At 45.7% G+C, this 12,187-nt stretch overlaps 1 protein-coding gene across 50 annotated transcripts in view; it reads right to left on the bottom strand.

Moving 5' to 3' along the window:
• Positions 1-12,187, bottom strand: part of SCRIB (scribble planar cell polarity protein) — a 116,294-nt gene that overhangs the window by 84,329 nt on the left and 19,778 nt on the right. For 48 of the 50 annotated variants that reach the window (XM_075024215.1, XM_075024198.1, XM_075024213.1 and 45 more), the window contains exons 2-11: positions 10,724-10,841; positions 10,390-10,468; positions 8,911-9,000; positions 8,120-8,176; positions 4,209-4,272; positions 2,877-2,951; positions 2,643-2,787; positions 2,173-2,291; positions 1,319-1,518; positions 337-503 (exon numbers count right to left, since the gene is read on the bottom strand). In XM_075024215.1, coding sequence (XP_074880316.1) covers positions 337-503; positions 1,319-1,518; positions 2,173-2,291; positions 2,643-2,787; positions 2,877-2,951; positions 4,209-4,272; positions 8,120-8,176; positions 8,911-9,000; positions 10,390-10,468; positions 10,724-10,841 — 1,114 coding nt within the window. Of the gene's footprint in view, positions 1-336; positions 504-1,318; positions 1,519-2,172; positions 2,292-2,642; positions 2,788-2,876; positions 2,952-3,695; positions 4,165-4,208; positions 4,273-8,119; positions 8,177-8,910; positions 9,001-10,389; positions 10,469-10,723; positions 10,842-12,187 lie in introns of those variants that run through there. The other 2 variants (XM_075024223.1, XM_075024247.1) reach the window with 2 other exon arrangements.

The raw sequence follows: 12,187 nt of genomic DNA, 5'->3' as shown, positions 1-12,187 counted from the left end.
GATTAAGGCACGAATCAGAAGTATTGACACAAGGATATCATCATGACAGAAAGAAAACTTCACAGACAATGAATTAACTCTCGGCCAATAGATCAAAGCAGAAGACTTGAAGACTAGGCTGCAGCTTCTTTACCACTTGGCAGAGAAGCAATTTCTCAGTTTTAACAATCTCTGCCTTGGAAAGTTGCCACCAGCCACTCAGGAGCCTAGGTCTGCTACAGGTATCACAGTAAAGAACAGTCCAACCAAGCAGACAAGAAGATTCAGGGCCTCTTCCCTACAGCACTCTCCAGAGTACACAGCACTGCAAACAGTATTCATAATGCAGTCTCTTACCTAGGCTAGGAGAGGGCTGCTGGGGAAGAAGGTAACAAGTAAGAACTTTTTCTCCTGTCTTTTCATCATCCTCTGTTTGGAATTTCAGCATGGGCTGGGACTGATTTTCTGCCAGCCATAGGGCTTTCAGGTTAAGATTTGTCAAAGCGAATGGCAAGTTCTGCAGTCTGCAAAAGAAAAGAACTGCTGGTTAAACTTACTTGGGAACAAAGGAACTTCAACTCAGCTGCAGCCTCACCTGCACTGGAGAAGGACAGAGCCAAGCCACTGCAGGATCCCTCACTCTTACACTGAAGCAGCTGGCTCATGCTGCATATGGCTCTGCCACAGCCACAGACTGGACTCCAGCAATCCACCCTCACCAGTTTTTAGCAGAGGACAACTCCCATCAACTATGTGAAAATGGTGAACTTTGAAGAGGGGTTTGAAGACAGAAAAATTATGCTTTCACAGACCAGTATACAGGGAGTGTTCCAAACAGAAGCTCTGGTAGGCTTCCAACTGCTACAAAAAATACTAGCCTCAGCTAACAGAACTGCAGCTAAAATGTGCAGAATCTTTCAGAATAGATCACAGATATTTGCACACTGGGGGGTTATGCACATCATAAACAAGGCTTTGGCACCAATCACCTGAGGACTGATGACACAAACTACAAAATCTGCAGGAAGGAAGACAGTGGACCAGGGATTTCCCCTGATCTTTATTCCACAAATGGCAAAATGCCCCCCCCTGCTTCTGCACTAGTTCTACCCTGAATTCAAGAAACACAGAAAAGGGCTTAACGGGCAAAGCTTGATAGAGACATGCCCTCTTTCCAGAGCCCTAAGCAGCCAGTCTGGGCTTTTCCAAACAGCGGATCCTGGGATGAGCACAGATCCAGTGTCTCCCAAAAGACACCAGGGCCCAGTCCATGCTGCTCCTTCACAGCAGCCTCCTCCGGAACATGCCTACAAGCCTGTTTACCCTTCCTGCTGCTGACCTGTTCCCGGCCACATCCAGGACGTGAAGCTCAGTGGTGTTGGCAAGCTCTGGTGGCAGGAGGGCCAGGCGATTGTCTCGCAAGGACAACACGTTCAGATTGGCACAGCCTCCAATCTCAGCTGGAAGGGATGTTAGCCGGTTCCGATCCACATTCAGGTTTGTCAGCTTGGCCAGCTTGCCAAGGGACTTTGGTAAGGCCTAGGAAGCAGATGAATCAGTAGTTGCAAAAGAGAAGAGCAGTAGAATAAAGGTATAAAGGCATAAAGCCCTCTATCTGGGGAAAAAACCCTGCATTCTGACCTAACATACACATTGTTAATAAAGTTCTCACTACAACTTTGGGACAGATTTTTCCTCAGGCTTACAGACTGCTACATGCCAACTCCTCACCTCAGCACAGCACACTCAGAACACCACTGGTCAAGTTTTTTCCTGTTCTTCTGTCCATTCCCAATGCTTGGGTTTTAATGATCAAATCATGAGCAGTTTGGAGCAGGGCCATTTTAAATTACACTACTCCACGGCCCCTTGCCAAACGCAGCTTTTGATGTAGTCCTGCTCCCATCAGATTGGATGGGCTTCAGGACTGGCTATCCTAGAGCCAGCATCCTAGCTATCCTAGAGAATTTTTCAGAGAAAAAAAAAAAAAACAGTAAGAGAAAGCAGCTTCCACCAGGGTCTTCTCAAGAGCCTGTGAGCTAGGTGAAACCCTGTGCATCAAAGCAGCTGAAGGGAGAGCAGCTGGAGCATGCTCAGGAATATGGCTCAGAGGCCAGAAGATGGGAAAAGATCCCTAGCATGTGGCTAAACTGAACAGCACAGGAGAGGCAGCATGGCTGCTAGTGTACTTACTGTCAGCATGTTCTCTGTCAAGATGAGTTCTGACAGATTTTCGCAGTCCCCAATTGACTCTGTCACCTCTGTCAGCCGATTCTGGTCCACCTTGAGGATTGAGAGCTGCTTCAGCTGACCTGGCCAGGGCAACAAGCTAGGTGTGAACTATGCCGCAGAGAAAATGATGCTGGTCTACGTTCATCTCGCCTCCCATCAGGGATTATGTAACCTAACAATACAGGCACTACCTTTCTTCCCCACCAGGCTTGTTCACAGGTTTCACCTGGGCATTATGCAGATCAAGAACCTGAACTCATCCCCTAGAGTTCTGCTCACCAGTATCATCTACTACTTCTGCACTCAACTATTGCGACTATGTCCATCAAGCCCTAATACCTTGTTACATACACTCTTGCTTGAAGCCCCCCTGCCAGGAGCACTGCCAAGGCAGTGAAGTCCTGCACTGCTCCCCATCCTGCAATACTCACCAATCCCATCCGGAATGCATTCCAACAGGTTCTGTGACAGGAGCAAGTCTGTCAGTGCTACTAGCCCACTGACCTCATTGGGCAACTGCTCCAGTTTGTTCTCTGACACATCCAGACAGACCAAGCGGCGGAGATTGCCCAGCTCCTAGAATCAGAAAGGAGATGCTATGGCTCGAGGGAGCAGCTGAGGAAGGGAGCAAAGTGGTGAATCAATGGCCCTGAACAGGTACTCACTGGAGGCAGGGCTGAGAGCTGGTTCCGGTCTAACCATAGCTCACGGAGGTTTGGTAGCGCTCCCAGAGTATCTGGCTGTAACAGAGCAGGACAGTAATAGCATCACTCCCTTCCACAGGGGAGAAGCTGCTCTAGGATGCTACAAATCACACCACACCTCTGCAAAGCTAGACATTGTTATTGCTTTCACACCTCCTAGAACCATTCACCAAATGGTTTATGAAGCTAACATGTTGGTGTGCCTCAATATAGCAGCACATATGTTTGGAAATGTCTGGGGTGGCATACTGGCTGCAGAAGGTCCCAACAGGAAACATGGGACAACAGCAAGGACTGTCTGGTAGCAGGCAAGACAAGAACTAAACAGGGTTTTAGACTCATTTCTTCCGTAAGGCCAGAATTTCTTTCTCCTCTTCCTCCTCTCAGACATGAAAACAAACATTTGGATAACACTGGCCAACTCAACATGATATAGCAGCACCATCAGCAATGGTATACATACATTCATAGCATCACTCCACAAACACCACACATGCTGATTAGCATTTGGGTTTGGAGTTAATGCAACACTGGAGTGTGGTTCACGTGTCAGACAACTGTTCTCACAAGTAAGCTGCAGCCTTGTGCGTAGCAAACTGCACGAACTCCTTTGCCTCCCAGTTTAGATGGCTTTCTGCCAAAAAGCATTCCAGAACATTAAGAGCAGGATTCAGTAACAGCTTAATCCATAGCTGCAAAATTAAAGAATATCACCAGAGGTCCCTGAATGTCAAGACAAGCTGGATTTCGAGACTGTGCACTGGCTTTCAGCATACTTACACTCAGAGCCCTCCATGGATGCACCCCAGTCCAGAGGGAACACACCCCATGTTTGGCTGAGTTCACTGCCAGGAACAACATGGAATGGTCCTGCACTTTGCAGTAGACAAATCAAATCACAAAGGAGAAAGGCAGAAAGTTGGCCTAGCAGAAGTGAAAAACAACAGCTGGGGGCAGTGCAACACAGAAGGGAAAGGAAGAGTCTCACTGGAAAGGAAGATCCTTAGGCAGCTAGATAGCAAGAATTAACATCCCAGAGCAAAAGTGCTTGGAAAGAGCAGAGGAAGCTCTTTCAACAATGAGGACAACAGGAAGCAAGACAAGAGCCAACACATGAAGAGAACATTATTCTGGGAACAATGACTAGGCCATGGTGGGCAGATCAGAATCTTCTCAAACAACCTGTGGGTCTATTTCTTTGCATTTCAGATGAAAAACCACTTGCTCCCACAGAGGTACAGGGTTCTGCCCCTACCAACCACCCATAATCCCTCCCCACCACCCCTCACCTACCAGTACTTCCAGGTCATTGCCACCAAGATCCAACTGTTCTAACTTGACAAGGAAGGACAGTGAACTGCAAGATACAAGGAGTAGAGAGGGGAAGAGAGGAAAAAAAAAAAAAGAAAGAAGGAATAGAAGGTTAGCATCTGGGACACACATCTCACAAATTACATAGTTTTTAATAACTCCTGAAACAGGTGGGGCAATTCTGATCTTTTTCGTAGTCCCTCTGAGCCAAACGGTTTAGGGGAGCGGGTACCTTTCCCCAAGCCAGACCACCTGCACCGGGCAATTGGGTTCAGTAGCACCAGCACTCCCAAAGTGGCCAGTTTCCACGCTGTCACCAATTTACCTTCTCCCCCTCCCACCGTAAAATACTCTTTGAGCAAAAACATGACAGATGACAAGCCACACCTTAACATTGCTGCCCATTTTTGTAGCAAGGATGGGGACCTGGGCACAGACTAACAGATAACAGAAGAGAGTCAGCAGAGGACAATACATATTTGGGGAGCAAGGGAAGCATAGCTGCAGGGAGAGGCAGGAATGACAAATTCAACAGCCTCAGTTTCCCTGAATGGGATGCCCATGCTGCGTAAAAGAAAGGGAAAGACAACACTGGCATGATGTCTCAGAAGAGGTCAAGACATACAGACAAGAAGCTCACTAGGCAAGATACTGCAAGAAGCTTTCATGGGAACCAAAGCCTGTCAACACTGGTGGTCCAAGGATGCGCCCCGAGTATCCAAACACATTATGACCTGGTGATATAAAAGCCTGCAGTCTACAGCCCCACAAAACCAGAATTCAGTTCTTCTGACATAGCCCAGGTGTTCATGTGCCCTCAGCTCTCAGTCCTACTCCATCAACTCCAACTCCCACTACCCCAAACAGGGGTTGCTGTCTCTCACTTTACACTAGGGCAGAACTGCCATCTCAGCCCTGACCACTTCCCCAGTAGGGAGGGTCTTCAGTTCTTTTTATTCTCTTCATAAGAAATTGTCCTAATATAGAAATCACTATATTTCTCTGGAAATAGAGCTATACATCTTAACGCTATCCAAACTAAGGAAGTTGGGAGCTGCAAATCTGTGAGAAAGCAACAAAAGAGTTCTGTCTTAACTGGGCCGGGCTATAAAAATATTTGGGCTACACAGGAAAACCAAGTTTTTACCTTAGGCAGTAGTGGATTTTGAGATACTGTATTAACTCAAGCAAAGGTTTATCAACAGGATCATCAAAAGGATTCTGTTGTATAGCAGTCTCTCATTATGAGTGTACATTTGCTCTTTGACTTCTCTGAAGGATGAAGCAGCCTTGACCGTCCCTTCACACCTTCATGGTTTGAATTCCCAAAATAGGGACAAGTGAGCTGTGGAATCCATGTTGATATATGAAGTCTTGCAAAATGCCTCAGTATAGATCACTCTCCGCTATTCCATTAGAATACATCAACAAGACCTAGCCTTCCCAAATTATTGGCAAGCTGCATCCCATCTGCATGGGAGAGATGAGGAGTGATAATCAGCTGTACAAGATGAACTGTTTCAGAACTCAGTTGACAACAGAAGACTAACCAATTAAATTAAATTTTGACAACTAAAGGTCATTGCAAGCTGGATCTTTTAAGGAGCTCAACAACAACAAAAATCAAAAGGACACTGATGCATTATGCAGTCACAAATTCACAGTATTGAAGCCCATCTACCTACTGGGTTCAGTAACCTTGAAAAAATGAAAGCATTATCCATTTTGATAAGTCATGCTACTCTTTGACAAAATTACTTGGACTTGTTTAGAGCCGTTCTTGGGCACAATTTGCAACCAGACTAAGTACAAGAACTTCAGACCTGGGTAAAGTACCTGACAGTACCACTGAAATTTCTTTAGCTATTGATTTCGATCTCATATTTGACTGGCATATCTGGTGAAATTGCCTTGGCCTTCAAGATCCTCTTCTACTTTTGGAAATCATCCAAAAGTAGAATCTAGGGAATTAGGGAAAGATGAAAAAGAAGCTGGAATTGTACTGCAGAATGATTATCAAGCCTGGACTTATCTTTCAGAGGAAAAAAGCCCAAATTCATAGCATACTACAAGTATCTTGCTGGATGGCATACAAATCTAACATAGGGAAACAAGGGAGCACTAGGCATGAGATATCTCCCCAGAAACCATATGAGTTTGGTCACAGACTGAATTCTCAAACTGCAGATACTTGCTGGTTCCTAGGTGGTGAAAAGCCATTGGGACAATTCTTCATTGCAGTTTGAAAGCCCAACATTGGATGTAGCTATCGCACCTCTTCGTTTATATGGTGTATCACAGTGGTGGTAGCTGTCTGTATGAACACAAAGAACACATGGAACAGAGAGCAGTGGGTCCCAACACCAGGACCCAAACTTCTCCTGCTTGCCTGTTCTCAACCTGGCATAAGAAGCTTTGGCTCTCAGGTTCTCCCTTGTGGCTATATTCCATGTGGGGCCACCTCAGCTGGTCTCTTAATATCGCCTTTCTGTGACAGGGTGTTAATGCTGATAAATTCTGTGCAGAAAAGATCCAGTGACTTTGGCATCAGAGACAAGATGACAGTGTTAATTTGAACTATGCTTCTACATTGTGTAATCACCAGATGTGAAGCCTGGGAACTGCGCAGTGCAGACTCTTTCAGCTCCTTTTTGGAAGTGTCTTGTCCTCTGGGTCAAAGTTGACACATGAATTCTACAAGCAGATATAACTGATGTCATATAAAGCCTGGAGTTGCAGGTCCCAGAGGAAAGTAACCATCAGGAAGAGCATATGCCTGAGTCAAAGCAACATCTCACAGTGAGGGAGGCATGGCCATCGCAGAAGAAGCAAGACTAAAGCCCTAGCTGCTTAGAGTCTCAAAGCCTTGTTTGAACACTGTATCATCAGATGCTCCTTTGCCCTCCTTTTTAAATAAAGCACAGGAGCAACGGGGGTAAGTACAGGTAGCCAAATTGAATACTTGCCATGAATAGTAAAGAGGGCACTGGGGAAGGTGACAATAGTTGCATGCTTCACACATTCACTGAGGAGTTTGTGTGGCCCCAAAACACACTGCTATTCAAAAAGAAGTCAGGTAGAATCCCTTCCAACATATATTCAAGGAAGACTGGGGAAATCATCAGTTGGATGGATAAGCAGGCAGAAAAAAAAGCTGACAGCACTAATGTAGGTTAGAAAACTCAATAAACAACTCTTATGGGCTTCAAACCAGAGATTAACATACAGACTCATTAGCTCTCCACATCCTATCTACCTGATAGCATCAGCTGTACCAACCAGATCCTCTACCAGGAATTCATCTCTGTCTCTAACTCTCTGAAACTTTTAACAAGACTTACCTCTTCTCTCTTGCTGGCTTATTTTTTGTCTGCTGCAGGAAAGCCAGTTATCCCACCCATTCCCACAAACTGCTCAACCAGAACAACCAGACGGGGTACCCAAGAAAAAAGAAATGTGAGAAGCAAAATGTAACTTCAGCCGTATTCTGCTGCTCTTCAAATTACGAACGTCACTGTATACAGAGTTCTTCCTACACCCACATCAGTACATTCTACTCTCTTTTTCCAGAGGCATCCGTCATCTGCTCCACCTCTCCAGGAAAAATGGTTCTCACCACTTCCAGCAGCTTTCTTGTGGAACCCTGTCTATTTCAAATCAATACTGACACAGAGGCTGAGTGCAGACTGAACATCCTTCTAAGCCCTGTACCATCTCTCTCCCTCCTCACCCCAATTTACAGAAATCCAGCAAGATGCAGCTAATTTATGCAAAAGCCTTGAGCCCTCCCAAGCAAAGTGCTAGAGCCTGTACTACAGAAACAGCAAGTCCCTGAAGAATCAGTAAGAATGATCAGGCAGGAGACTCCTTGAAGCCAACAAACAGACACTCACGTGGGGAGAGACTTTAGAAGGTTCTCACGTAGCTCCAAAGTCACCAGGTTTGCTAAACTGCAAGATAAAAGGGAGCAATAAAGACAGATTCACTGAATGGGGCTTCAGGGATACAAGGAGATGCTCATATCCCTTCCCATGGAACCACCCCTCATGACCTGCACGAATGCATATACATGAGTATGTGTGTACACATGAATGGAGATGACAGGGGAAAACAAAAAACAAAGAGGATCTTAAATGACTTCTTATGAAGGTGACTGCTTATTGCAATATCATGGGGAAACAACACTGTGCCCAAACTCAGGACAAGGAAACATGGTATCACATACAGGACTGTTTGTCCGAAAAGATAACATCCCTCATGTGTAGAAAGCCAAATCCCATAGCGGGGGCACTGCAGCCCATGGGCTTTGCCTTGGCCATTTGCTAGCAGCATAAATCATTTCAACATCATTGGACAGACCACACCTGTTTGGAAAGGGGCAAATGGGCACTCATAAAATAAGGAAAGATAGAGGATTTGGGAAGCCTGGATGCACTCCTTGCCTGTCCCACAGACCACAGAGGAGGAGAAGCAGCTGAGACCAGGAAAGGAACCGTTTTAGAAAGCTTGTCTTTTAACAAGAATAATGCTTAGAGGTCCTTACACAATATGTTCAGTACAGTGGCAAGCTATAACTGGGATGGCATGCTCTTTCCCTCAAAGTCCTGCTAGTGTCACCACCCAAACAGCATGGTGTCCCCACCCTACCCTTCCTCCCCATTATGAGGAATGGGGGCATACTCACTTGCCAATGTCATTGGGGAGGCTCTGCAGGGACACATCATTCAGGGCCAAATGGCCAAGGCTCCGAAGCTGTGTGAAGCCCTCTGGAAGCCTGTGAAAACATGACAGAACAAAACACCATTAATTCTGTGCACAAAACAAGCCCTAAATTCCTCACTTAAAACCCCCAAAAGCCAGTCTTATCCCAGTTGGTATCAACATGTGGAAAGTAGAAGAGCAGCAACCAACTCTGACCCTGGCTCCTGATCCAGGATATGCCCCATTTCCAAGACAACAATACCCCCTTGCACCAAAGTCACTACATGTCCAAGTGTGCAAACTTGGCTCTGCAGTATTCAAATACGAATCCCAGACTAAATTATGCCATGTGATCATTCAAACTTGCAAGCAGGGAAGACTACCAAGTAATCCAAATGCCCATCTAAGGATATTTCTGCAGATGACATGGCAGTATTCCCCAGGACGAAGCAGTATCATCATAACAGCTCTAAGGTGCAATAGAACAGGGAAAGACTGTGAAAACGAGAAATGCTTTGCTGTTCACAGGCAGTTCCTGGAGCTTCCATGCCCCATTGCTCACAACACACGTCTTACAACTCTGGGACGCAAAAAGACTCTGACAAATAACTTCTAGCGTAGAAGTGGTGGTCATTCCTGTGACCCAGGGATTGTCACCAGTTGGAAAGCTTGCCCCATTCTGGCAGTGTCTGGCACCACAAGAGGGAAGCAGAGAGTTAAATCTATTTAAAGGGTGACTTGCGCAGTGCTTGCCCAGAAGCACAAAGGGCAGGAGGCATCTGGAGTCAGACTGGCATCTACAGGGACCCTGGCAGACAATGCATCAAGACACCACTGCCTGAAAGCACGGTTCACCAAGGCAGAGGAGTCACACTTAAATTCCCAAAACATTAGGGATTAAGAGCTGTAGAGACAGAAGACTGAAGAGACAAGGCAGAAAGCCCTGTTCTTGGACATAGCTCTGAGCACTGGGATGCCAGGGAAACTGGCCAAACACAGAGTTCAAAGGACAGCCATCCTAAGTTATAAATAAGAAAGAGAGCAAAAAGGACTGACTAACAGAGAGCAGAAGATACCATGCAGGCCTTTCTCTATTCCTCTGTAGTACAATGAGTCCACATCCATTCTGGTTTGTGCACCAGGGTGAAGGGCTGGGGAAGGAGTAACAAACTTATTCCAAGAGGACAAAAGTCCTCACCATTCACACCTGTGGCAACAGTATGACTAAAGGCTCATCAATCCAAGCCATAGGCTCTGCAGAAGAGGGAGCACACACCAGCTCTTCCCTATGCGGAGCGTTCCACCTGTCAGGAGAGCAGACATCATGGCAAAGGCAGGGTGATCCTAGGCCTTGACTTCAAGGGAAGACAATTACAAGGTGAAGACCAGAGAAAGCTAGGGAGAATGAGGAACTTCAACTCTCATACTCAGCTGGACAAAAGGGTTGCATATGCCTTCCTACCTGGAGAGAGGATTCCCACTGAAGTCTGCGATTTCCAAGGATTTGCAGAATTTGATGCTCTCAGGAATTTCTGGAATGTCTGGAAAAAAATACATGAAAGAAAAAAAGAGGCTTGAGAAGAGCCTATCATGTGGAAAATGGGACACCAGGTACTGGTGACAGCCTAAGACACAGTAAGACAAACATATTTTCTTAGCTCTGGACCCACGAGAGCACTCTGCAGGACTCTGAAAGGGTACTGCCTCTTCTAGAACATGAGTGCACAAGGTAGTACTGCTACACTGAGAGAAGCAGGGCTGTGGGGCACCCACTCCCCATTGAGCTTTGACCTTACCGTTACGGGAGATGTCCAGTTCCACCAGTTGCATGAAGTTGGCAACCTCAGGGGGAAGTCTCTGGATTTCATTGTCACTCAGACCCAGCTTGCGCAGGTTCAGAAGCCTAAAGAATGGCTATGACAGGAGAGAACAAAACTGGGTCAGCAGAAGTTCTGTGGGAAACCTGTCTTCTCACCTCAGGGCAAACCTGAGCATCCATCCCTGGAGAAGACAACTGCCTTCTCTCATAACCTCTGTCCTGGTGAGGTCCTCAGAGTGCGGTTGCTGCACAGATTAGAACCCCAATTAAGGTCTACAAGAGACGAGGGTGAAAGAAGAAAGGCATTTAATGAGTTACCTTGACGATTCATTTAACTTCTCTATTATCCCACTGCTCTTCTCCCTCCCTTGTAGGATACAAAATGGATGTTCCTTGTTTCCTAAGATAACAGTTCATCTTAGCCATTCAAATACTATCATCATGAGGAAGTCACTATAAAGCAGCTTGCCCACAGACACTACAGTGTTTATGAGTCTGGTCCACAGAAGCCGACAAAGGAGAAACATAAGGGGACTTCCAGACCAAAGTCCTGTCCCTGCTGTAACACCCATCTGCCATACAGTACGTTTTGTCAGAACATCAGTGACAGGTGCCTACAACAACAGGGAAAGTGTTTGTGCCACTTGTACCAGAAAAGAAAAGGAGCAGGCAAACTATCTGTAGGGCCCAAGTAACAAAGAATTAGAGAAGGAAAGAAAATTCCTTTCTAGAAACACCACAGTCATAGAAGTATTGACTGGAAGGGACCTCTAGAGGTCTCGTAGTCTAACAACATCCAACTTTTCTTCACACCTATCCTTATTCTCAGAAGGCAATTATTATATTAGATATAAATGGTAAATTACAAGATTCATCAATCATATTCTTTCTAGACACCAACATCCTCTCAGTAAGTTTACTAAACACAACATACTATAATTATCAACTGAACAAATCTTGCAGATGCTTCTAAGTATTGTCAGACATAGGATACTAGACAGGATGGAAACCAAGGCTGTGGTGTTTGCTGCATTTCCTGGATCATTTCAGGGTGCCTGGGAATAACAAACAGACAATATTGGGCCACTGCAGAAAATGAGACAGTTTTAAGAAGTTTACCCATAATCCACAAATAGATAAAGGCAGAGACTGTTGCACACACACATAGTAACACTGTGTTGCCGATTGCGTGCTTGGGTTCTGCCACAGCACAGACAAGTGCTCTAAGTCACCTCTAACACTTTATGAGTTTTAGATGGCCAAACCTTAAGCAGCTAATAACCCATGATGCAAAAGAAAGTAGCGATGAAGCTAGGAACAAGCTCAGGTCTACAAAGTGACACACAGAAGCCACTTCTAATCCATGTAATCATCCTGTCTGTCCTATGCCAGAGGCAGAGAGGAAGTTACAGTAAGCAATAGAAGATGTAATCACAGGATT

This window comes from Buteo buteo, chromosome 3, assembly GCF_964188355.1.
Source record: "Buteo buteo chromosome 3, bButBut1.hap1.1, whole genome shotgun sequence".
In the NCBI taxonomy this organism is placed as follows: Eukaryota; Metazoa; Chordata; class Aves; order Accipitriformes; family Accipitridae; genus Buteo; species Buteo buteo.
This window is presented reverse-complemented; position numbering and strand designations above follow the sequence as displayed.